The sequence below is a fragment of the Petromyzon marinus genome, chromosome 79 (genome assembly GCF_048934315.1).
Source record: "Petromyzon marinus isolate PM22_M1 ecotype Great Lakes invasive population chromosome 79, UKy_Petmar_22M1.pri1.0, whole genome shotgun sequence".
Classification (NCBI taxonomy): Eukaryota; Metazoa; Chordata; class Hyperoartia; order Petromyzontiformes; family Petromyzontidae; genus Petromyzon; species Petromyzon marinus.
Window position 1 is genome coordinate 2,739,544 of NC_133745.1, and position 17,281 is coordinate 2,756,824.

The following is a 17,281-nucleotide window of genomic DNA, read 5'->3' on the forward strand; positions in this document are numbered from 1 at the left end:
ATTTACCGACTCTATAGTAGTAACTCCTTGACTCTATAGTAGCATCTACTGACTCTAGAGTCGTATTTCCTGACTCTACAGTAGTATCTACTGATTATAGTGGTATCTACGGATTCCACAGCAGTATCTACTTACTCTACAGTCGTATCTACTGCCTTTGGGTTGGTGGTTGTCTAAAACACCAGGGTGATGTGATGCACCTCGTGCAGTAATCATGAGCATAGGTGTATGCCCACTTGCTTGCTTGCCTGCTCGCTTGCTTGCTGTGTTTTCTACCCATGCTGTCAAATGCTGCCGATGGCTAACCATCATAGTGAAACAGGAAACCAAGTGCGTAAGTTTTCCCTGCCAGTACAGAGCCTTTCCATCACCAAGACTCCTACTATGCCTCCACATTGGCAGCTCATGGAAACTGGTGTCCCACGACACCAGGCCAAACCAGGAGGGGTTCTTGGAGATGCAGTGGTCCCAAGAGGCATCTATAACTTGCGAAGCACTGCCCCACTGCCTTATGGGGTAAACTTTGGCTAGTGTAAAAAACTCTGACTCCAAATCTGTGGTGGGGACCTGCAACGGTGGTATTCAGCAAATCAATCACTGATTGTCCCCTATAGCTCTGGCCAGATGAAGGTCGTCGTGAGTTCCTCAGGCCACCTGAGTCTGTTTGGCTTGAATGAAGGTGGTGGGCGTCGGGACTTCGCTCCCCTCCCCTCACCTTAATCCACTTCTAGTGCAGGCTTCTAGACCACCCCCCCACCCCGTTTTTTTTGCGCTGTGGTGACAGCAAATAGCGGAAGATGCAGGTCAGGGATGTGACTGGAATATCTATCCAAACTCTGCACAGATGCGGGGGGGGGCCAGCATGTCTCCTTGACAACTTCCATCGTTTCTGAACAGCCCCGCACTGCTCATCCCTGATGGGGAAGGACCGAAAAAAGGTGATCTAAAATTATCTGTTCCACTCACTCCGGGTGGTTATCCGCTACCACCAGAGCATTCCATTCAGTGTCTGAAACTCAAGGAAATCCAAGACTTGTTTACCCCTTAAAGATGCTTCATGGTACGTCAGCACCCTCCTGGACTCTGACGAAAAAAACCGACAGACCACACAGAAGGACAGCGCTCGTGGCCCATGAATTCAGAGAATTCAACATTGACATTGTAGCGCTTAATGAAACCTTCTTACATGGAGAAGACTCTGACAGATGCTTGTGAGGGCTACACCTTCTTCTGTAAGGGTGATCCAGAAGATGCTCGCCACCTCCCAGGTGTGGGTTTTGCTATGCAAACCTCAATCATCCAATGCGCCGCTGAATTCACTGTTGGTATTAGTGAGTGGCTGAGGAGGTGGCGCATTCCCTTGGCCGGGCGGCGTTCTGCCACACTCATCAGTGCTTATAGGCCTACACTGGACGCAGACAATGGTGCCAAGGAGGCTTTCAATAAAGCTCTCGTCACTGCCATTAAAAACACACTGCGAACCGACAAGCTACTCCTCATGGGAGACTTTAATGCCAGGGTGGGCTCGGAACACGAGATCTGTGACCATGTACTAGCCCGACATGGGCTGGGTAAGCAGAACAGCAACGGGCTGCGGCTACTCTCCCTATGCTCCGAACAACATCCTGTTCCAGTTGAAGCACAAACACAAGAACCCATGGCAACACTCCCGCTATAAACACTGGCACCTGCTTGATGACATCATCATCCGTCAATGCGACAATAAGGAGGTGCTAGTAACCCGAGCCATGCGTGGTGGAATATTGGACTGATCACCGTATGATCAAAGCCAAGTTTGCGTTGAGATCCGTCCAAGCCATCCAAGGAAGGCCCCAAATAAGAGACTGAACTTGCAATGCTCTCAAGCATCCAGTTGTCACAAAAAAACTCCCCCCAAACGCCCTCGACCCAAACAACACATGGACTGAGTTGAATTCCGATTTAAAGCTTTCGTGACTGCAATGATTCATCTTTTTTGGTTCTTTCGGTAAAGTCACGTAGAATGAGAATAACATAATAAATTGATAAAATAAAATAACACAATAATATTCTCACGACGTTTCGGCCACAACACAAGCGGCCTTCATCAGGTGAAGGGAGCGAGACTGTCTGGTAGGACAGCGCTGGAGTGAGAGAGCCACGTTCAGATCACGGCTTTTAAGCTGTGTGAGAGGAACAAAGAGCCTTGACGAAGGAATTAGCATAAAATTTAGCATTGAAATGGCTGAATGATTAGCTTGTGACTGGTCACAGGAATAGCTATGTTAAAAGTTAAAGCATACACATCCGCAGAGGCACCCATTGTTAAAAGGAATTAGCATAGAATTTAGCATTGAAATAGCTAAATTAAGGCATACACATCCGCAGAGGCACCCCTTGATAATGGGATTAGCATAGAATTTAGCATTGAAATGGCTGAGTGATTCGCTTGTAACTGCTACAGAAATAGTTACGTTGAAGTCAGAGCATACACATTCACCGAGGCACTTAGTACAAATCAAACAGGAGAATTTAGCATTGAAATAACTAGGCGAATTTAGCATTGAAATAACTGGGTGATTTGCTAGTGACTGGTCACAGAAATGACTACACATCTGAGCTATTCACAGTACTATATAGTGAACCAATAAAAACTAAAATATAAATTACCTTCATGTTATCAATAAACTCTATATTCTCCAATCAGCTAAGCTACCAACCATAAGTCGTTATATATCAGACAATTTCAACCGAGAAGATGGATTCAGGCTTAGTAACCACTGAAAATATGTGTTAAATAATTTCTGTTCTTAATTAATTGTAATTTTACGATGACCTTCAGACCGCAGCTCTTTCGCCAGCATTGCCTCTTAATACCTCTCACACCACGGTTAATGGTATGGTTTACAACATGGAGTATACTAGGGCTTCGCAGCTGTCTCTCTCCCCCTCCTCTGTTCCGACCATGGACGAACTCGTCCGTCTGAACGGTGCCCGTAGCTATCCGTGGTACGGAAATTTGAGGGTAAGAATCCACCCATTTTTTCGCCATATAGCAGCGTGGCCCACGGGGGCCGCAACGCTGCCGCACCACGCCGCGTCGCGGGAGGATGCCGTGGATGCGGAGGCCGCCGCAGGCACGCACGCCGGCACCGCGGCTCCGTACGGCGCCGCGGACAGCTGGGTTGCGGGTGCTGTGGCGCCTCCACACCTCGCCGCGTCTATGACGTCGCCCGGGGAGGCCGCAACGCCGCCGCCCCTCGCCGCATCGCGGGAGGTTGCTGTGGCTGCGGCTGCAGATCGATCCGTCGCCGCGCCTGCGGGGTGGCCCGCAGGGACCACCGCGGGGCCATGTTATACCGCCGCGTCTCCGGCGTGGCCTACGGGGGCCGCAGCGCCACCGCACCTTGCCGCGTCTTCGGCATGGCCTATGGGGGCCGCAACTCCGCCGCCACCCACCGCGTCTTCGGCGTGGCCTATGGGGGCCGCAACGCTGCCGCACCACGCCGTGGTTGCAGGGTGGCCCGCGGAAGTCGGGGGGCTTCCATACCTCGCCGCACCGCGCGGCCAGGGGCTGCGCCGGTTACCCCACATCGCGCCGTTTGTCACGAAAGTGGGCGACTGGTTGGCCTTCCAGGAACGGTTCGACGCGGCATATATGTCGGTCGGCTGGTCCATGGAGGAGGCATTGGGGGCCCTTCCGACCTACCTGGACGAGAAGGCGATGCAGGTCTTCAAGTCCATTCCCCCGGCCGATAAGGCTACGCTTCCGACAGTGTACCTCCGGATGGCCGATGTACTCGAGCCGCCGTCCAGGGCACGCCAGAAGTTTTCACTACGGCGGCTGGAGGAGGGGGAATCTCCATTGGTTTTCCGCTGCTCGCTCCTGGCCTTGGCACAGGCCACATACCGTGATATACAGGGCAGGGCACTGGACTCGATGGCCCTGGAATGGCTACTCGACCTGGCACGCGAGCTGGGGATCGCTTTATCCATAAATAGCGATCGCCAGATCACGTCATTGGCGGTGGCCGAAAACATCCAGGCGCACCTCTCCCTCCGCCAACAGCCCCGGATGGCGGCGTGCGCGGGGATCCCGGCGCCAGAAGAGGAGGCCGCCTCTCAGAGGGTGGACACCCTCGCGGACCTGGTGATGCCCGGTCGTCGCGGGAGGGGGGCGGGTGGTCGCTGTCCGGAGCAGCGGGGGCAGCCAGGACCTTCCCGCCAGCAGGACACTGCCACGGTGACCTGCTTCCGCTGTGGTCAGCAGGGCCACATTGAGCGGGGGTGTAGGAATGCCCCGGGGGCCTTCAGCAAGGGGGCTCCAACTCCTCCCGGACCTTCATCGAGCCCAGGGCCCCAGGCGAGTCGCGACGCATCACCTGCGCGGCCGCCCCCCTCACCTCATGCATCTAGCGGGGCTAGGGTTCATCATCAGATGGTTGTCCTCGAGGGGTCGGGTGCACCACCATTGTCACCCACTGGATGGCCCAGGCTGACCCGCCACTGGAACGCGCTGGTGCATCAGATGGTGGCGGCAGCTGCTGGCTCCTCAGCGTTGGCGGGTTGCGTGCAGGGGGTGCGAGTTCGCCTCTTGGTGGATACGGGGGCGTCTGCCACCATTATTTCAGAGGCCATTTTCAAGCTCCTACCCCGCAGCGTCGGTCCGTTAGGGCCGGTTCGTTGGGCTTGTGGCGCCGCGAACGGCAGCAGTTTGGGCATATTGGGCCAAGTTATAGCGTCGGTTCGGGTGGACGAGATTGAGTTGGCCGGGCCTATTTTGGTCTCCAAGACCTTGGCAGTTCCATGCCTCTTGGGGACCGACTTTTTGTCTAGAATGCCCATTCGAATTGTCGTTGACCAGGGCTGTGTGGAATTGCCGTCAGGGAGGCGGCTGCAATTCCTACAATCGCCTACCGTCCTGTCTCCCTTGGTTGCCAGTGTGCGGGCCTTGAATAGGGCGGCGGTGACCGTGCCGCCGGCATCACAAATCTTGCTACCCCTTAGGTTGTGCAGACCGCTCGAAGGGGGGCTCCACGGAGACAGGTATCCTCCTGTCCCCGTCGAGTTACTTTTCAAGGACGATGGGATTGGTGGGCACCTTGACGGCCGTGTCGGGGGGCCAGGACCTTTTTCTACAGGTCCTCAATTCGGGGCCCACGCCAATCGTAATCCCGGCCGGTGCCGTCCTGGCGCATGCGACCCCGGCTCCCCCACCCGAGAGCGCTACCCCAGATGGAGGAGTCGTGGCGGGCGTGATGCGTGCGAGGGACTCCGACGCATCGTGGATCGCAACGTTGTGCGATGAGAATGCCTCGTTGTCCACCGGGGAGCGTCGGCAACTCCGCGAACTCATCGAGAGGTTCACGGATGTGTTTAGCCAAAGTAAGTTTGATCTGGGTCGCACTACTCTTTTGGAACACCACATAGATACGGACAACTCAGCCACTACTCGGCTTAATTCCCACCACTTTAGCCCTGCGGAAAAGGAGCATGTCCGCTTGGCTGTCGACGAAATGTTGGCGGCGGATATCGTCTCCCCTTCTACTAACCCTGGGGTGCCCCTATTCTGCTAGTCAAGAAACGGGACGGGAGTCTCCGGTTCTGCGTTGATTTTCGTAAATTTAACAAGATCTCGGTGGCTGACGCATATCCATTGCCTCGCATGGATGATTCCCTGGACGCCCTCTCAGGCGCGCGGTTCTTTTCGACTCTAGATTTTCTCTCCGGCTTCTGGCAATTGCCGCTGGACGAAGTCTCTAGACCCAAGACAGCGTTCCCCACGCCCCAGGGGCTGTTCAAGTTCAATCGGCTTCCTATGGGTCTTCATTCGGCCCCAGCCACCTTCCAGCGTCTCATGGAGATGGTTTTGGCGAGGCTGCAGTGGGAGTCTAGTTTAATCTACTTTGACGACGTTATTGTTTTTGGGCGTACGATTGACGAGCACTTGCAACGCCTCGAGGCTGTGTTCGTCAAAGTGCGCACTGCGGGCTTGAAATTTAAACCCCAGAAATGCCATTTGCTACAACCATCGGTGAAATATTTGGGACACATTGTTAGTGCGTCAGGTGTCACCACGGACCCGGAGAAAACGGCTTGTGTCCGGACGTGGCCGACTCCCACATCTGTCACGGAGGTGCGTAGCTTCGTCGGCTTCACATCGTACTATCGCCGGTTTGTCCGCGATTTTGCGACGATTGCGAAGCCGCTGCACACACTCTCCGCCAAAGGCCAAAGGTTTTACTGGGGCGAGGAGGCTGCTTTTGCGACGCTTCGCACGGCCTTGGCGGATGCGCCGCCCTTGGGGTACCCCGATTTCTCGAAGCCCTTTCTGCTTGACACCGATGCCAGCGACATGGGCATTGGCCCAGGTGGTCGATGGGGTGGAGAGGGTGGTAGCCTACGGCAGTCGGGTTCTGTCTGCGACGGAACAGCGATACTGCGTGACTCGGAGGGAGCTTTTGGCCATAGTTTTTTTTGGTCCATTGTATAGGCCCTATTTGTACGGTAGGCGGTTTACAGTCTGAACCGACCACGCGGCCCTGCAATATTCGCTGAGGATCGGTCAGCCCTCGGGTCAGCTGTCCCGCTGGCTCGAGGTGCTCCAGGATTACCCCTTTGACGTAATCCACAGAAAGGGGGCACTGCATGGAAATGCGGACGGTTTGTCCAGAATGCCGGCAGGCGGCGGGTGTGCTTGCGCCCTGGGCTCTAGCCGTTGCAAGGCCCCAGGGGACGTCGCGGCCCAGTTGGTCGCATCGGCAGCGACGACAACCCCCCCGGGTGCGGCGACATCCGCAGATTTCGGCCTGGGACTCCCCCGGGAGGTATGGTCCAGCTTGCAGATGGATGATTCCTCCCTGCTGAAGCAACAGCAACGCGTCGGACGTACAGCCCAGGGTTCAGCTTCGTCGGCGGCCCCAGCGATCGCCGTGCATGACGGACTCCTCATGCGTTGGGATGCCCAATTGGAACGCTATTGCGTGGTTGTGCCCACTAGCCTACGTGGTAAATTAACCCGAGCCATTCACGAGAGGCTTATGCACCTTGGCTACCACAAGACCCTATTGACCCTTAAGCGGGACTATTACTGGCCAGGTGTGGAGGGTGACGTGGCACTGATTTTGAAGGGTTGCCACGACTGCGCGCGGAGGAAGGCCCCAGTTGTCCAGGATCGGGCCCGCTGCAGTCCATCCGGGTTTCTCGCGTTAATGAACTCGTGGTGCTCGACATCTTGGGCCCATTCCCTGCATCCCAACGGGGCCATACATACTTCTTGGTGGGCGTTGAGTACCTCACACGTTGGCCTGTTGCGTGGCCTTTGGTCGATCAGTTGGCCTCTTCTATCACCGAGGCGTTCGTCCAGGGGTACGTGTTGGACAAGGGTGCGCCGGAACAATTGTTGACGGATCAGGGGCGGAATTTCTTGTCTAAGCTGCTCAAGGAGGTGTGTGACCTCCTTGGCACCAAAAAAATCCTCACCTCGCCCTACCACCCCCAAACGGACGAGATGGTAGAGCGCTTGAACCGCACCCTCACTTCCATGCTGTGCCACCATGTGAACACGTCTCAATCGGACTGGGACCTGTTCGTCCCGGGGGTCTTGGCAGCGTATCGGTTGGCTCCTCACGCCTCAACGGGATTTTCGCCTTTTTATTTAATGTACGGGAGGGAGCCGGAGCCCCCGGTGCACGTCCAACTGGACGTGGGGTCCTCCAGGAAGGGGTCGGCTGTGCTGGTCCCTTTGAAAGTCGCGCTTGACCGGCTGCGCGATGCATGGCAGGCCGCTGTCGAGATTTCCGCTGGCCGGCAGGCGGCTAATGATCAGCTGCCCAAACACCAGGCAGCGGGCCTCCCGTGGGTAGTGGGCCAGAAAGCGTGGCTGTATTGTCCCCAGGTCCCGGTTGGCACATCTGCCAAATTGCGCCGCCCTTGGCAGGGTCCCGTTGAGGTCGTGGAAGTCCCCCGGCCGCAGTGCGTCCGGATTCGGTTCGGACGCCGGCGGTGGATAGTGCACCCGTCCCAGCTCAAACGCTATATTCCATCTACCCTGGTGGATCCTTCCCCAACTCCGGGGCGGCCGGCGGGTGATGCTTCCGTCGTGCCTGTCCGGCCTGGTCCTGTTGACGGGGGCGGCGTTCGCCCTGTTTGTGTGCCCCCAGGGCCCTTCCAAGTAGCGCCGGCGGGGACCCCCCGGCCACCAGAGGCTACGGCGGTGGGCCTGTTGCCTGCGGACAGCCCACCTGCACCGGCGGCGGACGCCACACGGGGAAGCGGGCCAGCAGCGCATACCCGTTCAAGGGGGATGCGGCTCCGGTGATGGCCTGGGCGGCCGTTCGTCGGACTCAGCCCCACCGCCCGCTCGGCACTGCCGGCCGGAAGAAGCCGTCTTACTTTTTTTTTCCCGTTCATTTGGTTGTTGTTATTGTGATGCCTGGGATGCCGTGCTGCCTTCAGGTTGGGGTTTTCTTGCAGCCGGGTCGGCTGTTTTTTTTCACAGGGGGGGTAATGTAGAGGAGTAGGATGGGGAAGTGGCATCACTTGTGCTGTCCAGGGCGATGACGTGACGTCATGCGCTCGGGGCAACAGAGTGACGTCACGGCTCCTGAAGGATAAAAAGGGGACCCCGTGACGTAAGAGGGGTCGTAGCAGGAGAGTAGGGTCTGAGAAGGGTGAAACGGGGAGCGAGGTGCAAGAGGTTAGGGATAGGGGAGAGCACAGTGCCAGGCTAGACGTGGCTGTGCTCCTCGATCGGCCGTGTTGGTTGATCCCACGGCCGGGGCAGAGGAGACAGCACAGGGCAGCCGGCTGTGTCGGGACCTAGCCCGGGACCCCTAACCCCTGGGGAGTTGTTCACCCCTGTGTATTGTTAAAGATTTGTAATAAAACCTTGGCGGAAGCCCCTACCTTACCTTAGCCTCCGAGTGAGGCGTCGGGGACTCCTCAACACAAGTAATCACCCCGGTCAGGTCTGCTGATGGCAACGCGCTTTTCAAGGACCACCAAGAGATCTTGGAGAGATGGCAGAGCACTTTTATAATCTCCTCAACAACATAAACCCCACAGACCCGCTCATCCTCGAGACTGCCTGATATCCCGCCCATTCATGAACTCGACACTCCACCACGATTTTCTGAGGTCGACCATGCAGTCAAAGGCCTGGAAAACAATACAAGTGCTGGACCCAACGGCCTCCAAGCTGAGATGCTGAAGCACGGGGATACCTCCTCCATCACTGCTTGCAACTTCTCATCAAGTTCATCTGGCTGTCCAAAACCATCCCACAGGAATGGAAGGACGTGAATATTGTAGTTATCTACAAGAAGAAGGTGACAAAGAGGCTTGCGGCAACAGCAGAGGTATCTCACTTATTTCAGTCGACGGGAAGGTCCTTGCCAGGAAAATGCACTACTGGCTCGCAGAGCAGCTATCCGAAAACATATTCCCAGAATCCTAGTGGGGCTTCAGGAAAGGCAGATCTTTGTGCCACAACAACTGCAGGAAAAATGTCAGGATCAAAACAAAGACTTTAATAGCTTTCATCGACCTCACCAAAGCATCCGACACCATAAACAGCGAGATACTCTGGCAGCAGCTAATCAAACTTGGGGTGTTGTTTCTCTTCAACGTGACTTTACCGAAAAAACTAAGAATATAACATTCTAAAACGGTTCAATAAACGAATGCCTGCCAGAGTGGTGCTTAATGGACTTCAATCAGGGCCCTTCAAAATGGAGGTCGGGGTCAAGCAAGGCTGCGTTCTGGCTCCGGTAATATTCAACATGCTCCTTGCTGCCATCACAAACCTTGCACACAACTCCCTCAACTCAATCGACAGAATCCAGCTAGAGTACTATCTGGATGGAAATCTCTTCAACCTAAAACGCCTCCAAGCCCAAACAAAAACCAGACGCCAACAGTTATTTGAACTGCAATATGCAGACGACTGTGCACCCATGCTTCATACCCCAGAATCCATGCAACACGCCCTCAACCGTGTCTCCTCCGACCACTCTGTGGGCCTCCAAATCAATACTTAGAAGACAGAAATAATTGCTCAACTCTCATACACATGCACCTCACTGCCTATCTTCAATATCGGTGGTGTTCACATCAAATTGGTTACCCCATTTCACCTATCTCGGTTCTGTCCTCTCCCCTACGTGCACCAATTCTTCCTGCATTGAGGTAAGCATGGCTACATGACATCTCCACTGGCTTGACCATGTGATCCGCATGCCTGATCACCTGCTCCCCCGTCGAGTTCTCTAACGCCAACTCACCTCAGCCAAACGCTCAACTAAAGGACAGAAAACGTGCTTCGAGGACCACAGCAAGGACCTGCTGAAGCGCTGTAACATCAATCCCTCCATCCTGGAACCCCTGGCGCTGGACAGGTTCACTTGGTGGTCCACCTGGGCCAAAAAAGTTCAGCACATGGAAGATGCCATCTCACTGTGGAGATGCGAGAGATGCACCCAGAGACACCCCCAGACACCAACGCACAACTGGGACAAGGCCATCCGAGATCCAACACACGTGTCCGATCTGCAGCAGAGTGTGCGGTTGTCGCATCGGCATCCACAGCCACTTGACGTGGCACAAACGCCGAAAGTGCTAACCCACCCACAAGAGGAGCAATCGTCGTCTTTTTCTATGGACAGCCAAGAGAGAGGTCTGGTAACTATAGTAGTTTCTACCGACGATAGCAATAACTACACATTTCAACGGGGGGAGTGGGGGTGGGAAGAGGACATCAGTGGGGGCGACAGGCGAGGCACACAGCACCAAAAAGCTTTCCAACGAGCTGAAGTGTTTTCTTAGCCTGTGCTGCAGAAGATTTTGCGCAGTCTGGCTTGTCTCCATGCACGCTGTCCAGGATTATTCTCAGCGCGTGCTCTTGCAACATTAATGGTGCAGTCTGGCTTGTCTTGATGCAGGCTGCTCTGCTGTTTACAAAGCGCGTGCTGCCGAAATGCCTTCATTGTTTGGTTGCTGTTGAGCGCGGCAACTCCTCCCTTTGTTTTGCACGTCACAATGCTTCCACTCGTTTGTCGAGTTTTTTTTCTTGGCATTTTTTATTGTTAACAAAATGACCACCGAGTCTTTAGCGCCAGAACCTCCCGTCAACACTAAACAACCGTTTGCATTGCTCGAGGAAACCACGCATGTGCTGATGCGTCGTGGCTCAGTTATCATCAAGATCAGCGTACATTGTATTTTGAATTACTTTGTTTATATCCTTGGTCCAATACAAACTAACAGCGAGTGTTCATTCGGGGGCTTAATTTGTTGGCTTAGTGTACCTTGTTGCAATGTACACCCAATAGTTGCATGTTAAAGCGTTACAACGCAGGCAAAATGACGTTCATAGGCAGAAGAGTGCGTATGTGTGTGCCAGGCATTAATATTACAAATGTTATCAGTTCAGGATAAAGTAATTTTATCCTATGATATTTCAAGTTATAGGTCAAGTATTTTGATTTAAAGCTTTCGTGACTGCAGTAATTCATATTCTTGGTTCTTTCGGTAAAGTCACGTTGAAGGGAAATAAAATATATAAAACAATACAATTTTCACGACGTTTCGACTGTAGCAAACTGTATTAGTCGAAACGTCGTGAGAATTTTATATATATTGTATTATTTCCCTTCAACGTGACTTTACCGAAAGAACCAAGAATAGGTCAAGTAGTTCGTGCATTTTTATAGTAACAGGTATGACTTAGAAGGAACATTCAAATCTTCGACAATAGAGTACTAGTTCATGCGTCATCATACGTCTGTTATTATGCACAATTGAGTCCATGCGAAATGGTCTTCACAGGTTGTCCGTTCCTCATACAGTGCGAGGGAGTTTTGGAGAAACGCTATTCAGGTTTATTTTTCAGGAAGGGAGGCCATGTTCTGTGAGGGGGTCCGATTTCCAGGCTGTTTGGATGCAAACGGTCTTCCTAACAGCCGAGTTTTCCAGGCAGATGGTTTAACACAGGTCCCAGAGTTCAGGCAGGTGTAGACGGGAGACTCCTGGCTATTAGCATTTGTGGTGGCCATGCCCAAGGAATCAACCATGAGGAACCGCGTTGAGGCAGAGTTTCTCCAGCAATTACCCTAATGCAGCTAGAGACGGACGTGTCGCCACTGCATCAGCACCCAGGGGTGTGAAGCACCAAGGCACGCTTGCACAAGGCCACAAAGAATATCTAGTCAAGCCTCCATAGCGTGGTGGGGTGGTCGTCTTTTCCAGAAGGCGAGCATTTTTGACAATGTGGACATGCTTTGTAATGTCACAACCCAATCTTACCTTGATGCTAGTTAAAGTTAAGATTTCGTTTCTCCCCCCTTGCCCCACATTATTGATCGACCTTTGATATAGCTTGTTAGTGTGATGGGAAAGGTCCCTGGAACATAATGTCCACATTTGCATGGTAAGGGAATTTTTTTTATTACATATTAAATAAAATAAATCTAGATTCAGATTATTTATGCATCGCAAGGTGCTCTTGTTTAAAGAAGCCAATGGCCGAAACGTTAGTAAAAGTTTCTGCCATCGAGGGACTTTCCTTTGGGAAGAAATGTGGCCAAATGCAGCACTAATACTTCCTACATATTACATGCATTCAATCCTAGTAAATGGTCAGGACAGCAGTAGCGTATGTCAGAATTTTATTTTTGACAATGGTCAGCAAGCTATGCAAGTTCCAGCAATCACAAGCCGTCATCAATATCCACTCCCGTCGAGCACCACAGCCCGGCTCCTGCGCCTCCTGACGGCAATGGCAGCAGACAGGAGCGCAACGACTGCTGTGCCAATGACGAGGAGAAGGGACAGAGTCCCAGCCGAGGCCCACGATGAGGAGGGATCCTCCAGCAGCAGCAGAGTAGCGTCGTTAACAGGAGCTTCTTCAAAGAGCACGGGGCCCTGCAGCGACACCACGTGCTTTCCTACCACGCTGGAAGCGTCAGAGACAGCGTTGCGCTCTGGAGAAACAAGAACAATCGGTTGATGACCACTGGCCCATACAAAAAGGACACCATTTGCTTCAGGTCAAGTTCATCAGAAAATCAAATGAGTAGGTTATTAATGGCATGCCACGGCTTGTCAAAAACCAGTCTGCAAAGTCAGTGAACGTGATCTAAATAAGAAAAACATAGCAACATTACCACCAACAATGAAAACCCCTTTGTCATCTTGGCAAAGGGTTACTCTGCGAGTCTTTTCTAGGAAAATAAGCGCAAGATATTAAATAGAGGTTGCGGTGGTGCTCACTGTAGCGCCTGGTCTGTCCACACTGCCGATTGCACTCGGTGACGAAGTTGGGGCTGGAGCTGTCGCACACCAGGATAGAGCAGTGTAGGTACACCTGTGGTAGACAGAATGCATCGCGCCAGTAAGTAAAGTTTCACATGTATTAGGTAGTCCTTCTGCCCTCTTCAGTTGTACAAAGCACATGTCATCCCTCCATGAGAACCTGGTTTTAAAGTTGAAATTATCAGGCACTCACGACGTCACGGGTGGTGCTGCGGTCAGAGTTCATGAAGGCGAAGGCCTGGAGTGCCAGACGCTTGTAGTGAGAAGGAAGTGGCAGGTCAGCAACACCAGGGAAGAACACACTGCAACAAGGAGACTGCACGGGGCAGCTGCACATGCAAAAAAGTGCCGTTTACCCTTAAGCCAACGCAAGTGTCATGCATTGGATTGAATGCACACATCTTTATTTAAATCTGCACGCGAGGATTAAGGTCAGCTTTACAGACAAGACATGTTCACGATGAGCCAGGCAGCCCAAATGCCAATTTGCAGTGCATCTGTGCGATGCAGCCATCACTGCATGAAGCCGGCCTTGTACAAACCACCAGCTCTGGGAGGCAGAGGATGGCTGTGTTAACATCCAGAACATCAAACCAAGGAGCATTGTGGCCATCGACATTTTGGATGGCACTGCAATCTTGTTTAAACGACGCCAGTACACAAGCCGTTGTCATTTAAAAAAGGACGTAATTAGCATAACTCTGCTTATGTGGGGGAATAAAAAAAAGACAACCAATGCCTCGAACCAGGTTACCTCTGCAGGCCCTGCTGTGGCAGTGAGAGGGTTTAGAGAGCACTACCCCGCCCAGCCTCACCCATTCGTCACAAGCTTCCACTGCGTGGGGTCGGTGTCAACTGCCGTGGGCGTGGCCCAGCAGTCCTTCAGGAAGAGCACCAGTGTGGGGTCAGAGCGGTGCAGCAGTGACGTCTGCACGTAGAGCGGCGTTCCCAGAAGCGTTACCAGCGGGTACTGCCAGGGCTGGTACGGCGTGGTGTAGGAGTTGTCTGGCAGAGTGCGGACATGGTTCACAAGAAATTTGGATTAGAGGCGTAAAAGTCCTGTTTAGAGAGCACATTGGACAAGGCAAAGCACAAATCCTCCAAAACGTGTGCATTACTTTTGAATTGAACCAGGGCACAAGATCAACATTTTCCTGGCATAGAAACCGTGGTTGATATTTCATTTGTATTTTCAGAATACATCGTCACCCTCACCTCCGTTTAGCATGGTTGGCAAAATAGGGTGTATACAACGGCATCTCTAAATGTCTGTAGATGTTGTAAGGGGCACGGTTTCACACGGAGGGGTGGAATCAGGTGCTAAAAGTTGGCCAAGCTCTAGTCCCATTTAGCCAATTAGTAACCAATGAAGCTATTGACACCCATTCGTTCAAGCAAAGGTGACCTAGACAAATGAGGCCAAGAAAGCGTTCCCATTTTTCTTTAAATAATGCCTTCAAGGAGACTGTTTTGGTTGATGGGGTGTGCAAAAAGACCCATTTGGTGGAGCCATGGGAATTAGGGGTATTGTCATCCCTATCAATGTTGGCCCCACACTAACAATATGGTTTCAGCTGGTAGCTGATAGATTCAAAATCTCAGCAGAAATTAGCATTTGAGGTTAAACGTCGTACCATGGAGAATGTGCAAGTCGTTCTAGTTAACTTATGGCTAACTAAGAACTATGTTTGCAGGTTTACAATACTCTGACAGCACAGCCTAGCACGTTGTCCGTTTGTTGCAGTGGTTTGCAGTTCAAGTCCAGCAGCCATGCCGATTAATGCTGCAGATGCATCAAAATCTCATGCAGCCTGAATAAATGGAAATTAAAGCAGGGTTGAGCTCCATCTCAGCACTGGATAAAATAAGCACAACTTACAGCTGGCATCCAGCCAGAGGTAATACGGAGAATACAGACCCAAGTCTTCCCTGGGTAGAGCGACACCACAACCTGTGTTCCCCTAAGGTGGCATTTGTCCGCTCAGAGGTGCACGGTGTGGGAGAAGGCAGCACTCACCAGTGAAGACCTGGAGCAGCAGGGAGAGGGGTCCAGTGGCCGTGGCTGGAGGTGGCGGTGGCAGAGTGCTCACCTGCACTCCAAGCTGCAGGTCGCCACTTCCAAGGAAGCGGCATTGAAGAACCATCCTGGTAAACAGACACCACCCGCCATAAAGGTATGCACCACGCCCTCACGGCAGAAATAGATTGCAGGGTGTTTTGCAGACGTACCATTCAAGGGACCACCTTGGTTAACACCGTGTTTACATTAGCTATAAATCATATTCCTACTACTTCAGGAGATGTTAAAATCATGCGAGACGAAGATAAGTCTCCCTTGTGCGTTGAATGTCCCAAATTTGAAAATTAAATCGTTGATTATGGAAGCAGATTGGTCATGGTTCTGCAGGCGAATGCTGCAAATATTTAATGTCGCAGGGACAGTGGCCATTGATTGGGGTGGGTCTCCTCTGCAAGACTCGTGCTTGACCCTCATGAGCAGAGCACTTGCTGAGGGGTGGTGGCAGTGCTTACTTGTATGTGGACGACTTGGTGATTGCGACGTTTCCATCGACGCAGAGCTCCCGCTCAGAGGCCAACTGTAACTCGTACACGAGCTCTTGCCCACTCCACTGGACACAAAAAGTAGGTCACACAAAACGATAATGCCATCGAGTGATCAAGCAGAAGCATGATACCTGGTATTATCCAAGAGTTGAGATGGCTCAAAATGAGATATTATGATCCCCATAAATTATGCTTTGGCACTCGATTCATTTGACACTCAATCATAAAGGGACCCTGCTGTTCTTTAGAAACTCGTGCATTATTCTGCTCTGCACATCAAGGAGTTGTGCATCGTGAAGGGTCTGATGCAGAACGTCACCAAGACCTATGCAAAGTACTTGCGATTGTCTTCAGCAATAAATTAGCTATGATTGATATGGCCGCATCTAACTTGAAGGGACCACATTTTCCTGGTCCGACAGAGTTTGATGAACCTGGACACAACGCAAAACCAGACCAACGTTAGTGGTAGAAGTTTCGATATTTTTCGTAAACTTGCCAAAAAAACCATCTCGACATGTCCATTCCCAAATCGAAAGTGGACGCACTAGTGCAACGGATTGTCCACCTGGAAAATATTTCGTTCGGCGAGGGCTGTTTCCCAGACCAGTGTAAAATAATGAATGCAACACCACTTTAAAATGTTGGCTTGAGCCATAGTGATCCCACCAACTAGTGCCCCATCCCACAGGTGATAAGTCGAAGGTCAGAGTGCATGTGAAGTAGTTACTTGGCAATGGTGCTGCAACAGGCAGATTCAACCCATTGCAGTATTGATCTACCCGAAGTTTTATAGAACGGAGGTAGCTTAACTAAAGAGCCCCAGTTAGGTCTCCAAGAACTTATATGACTGGATCACACGATATTTGACACCATTGAACGAGGGCTACTAAAATCTGGCAGCCAAGGTTCGGTTTATCCAGTACGGCACTGGGGTGGATCGTCTCATAACTATATGGTCGATCAATTCATCAAGCTGGATGACGGCCATCACAAGAATCAATCCTCGGGCCCTTCCCATTTTAAAGCATAGGTCTTTGTTTGCCAATATCATATTATCGCATGACAAAGTGCCATCAATATGCCGACGATAGACCGCAGTGAAGTCAATATTTTTTATATGGAGCCTCAGGAATATTGTAGATACACTAATATTTGACACTGAAATCAAGCGTAGCTACTTTTTTGTCACGCAATTGGTGCCGATCGCCAGACTGGTAGAGCCTTTGGAGACGTTTTCTGGTGATTTCTCAATTGCATGCCGGTTTCGCCAGAAAGGCCCAGGACCGGCAGATAATCACTCGCCAGATAATCGATGAACAAGTGCAGTCCATCGTATGACTTAGCCCCCAATTTCAGTGTCCTGTTTCCCCATAGCGTCGATCCTTTGTGTAGCGGAGTTTGGAGGAGGGTTTTTGCCATCTTT

General features: G+C 52.1%; 1 protein-coding gene across 3 annotated transcripts in view; it reads right to left on the reverse strand.

Annotated features, from left to right (window-relative positions):
• Positions 1–12,629: 12,629 nt before the first annotated feature.
• Positions 12,630–17,281, reverse strand: part of LOC116958504 (zona pellucida sperm-binding protein 4-like) — a 70,506-nt gene continuing 65,854 nt past the window's right edge. For 2 of the 3 annotated variants that reach the window (XM_076056896.1, XM_076056895.1), the window contains exons 8-13: positions 15,823–15,920; positions 15,308–15,435; positions 14,106–14,295; positions 13,484–13,619; positions 13,249–13,342; positions 12,630–12,959 (exon numbers count right to left, since the gene is read on the reverse strand). In XM_076056896.1, coding sequence (XP_075913011.1) covers positions 12,700–12,959; positions 13,249–13,342; positions 13,484–13,619; positions 14,106–14,295; positions 15,308–15,435; positions 15,823–15,920 — 906 coding nt within the window. In that variant the 3' untranslated portion in view covers positions 12,630–12,699. The remainder of the gene's footprint in view (positions 12,960–13,248; positions 13,343–13,483; positions 13,620–14,105; positions 14,296–15,307; positions 15,436–15,822; positions 15,921–17,281) is intronic. The other variant, XM_076056897.1, reaches the window with a different exon arrangement.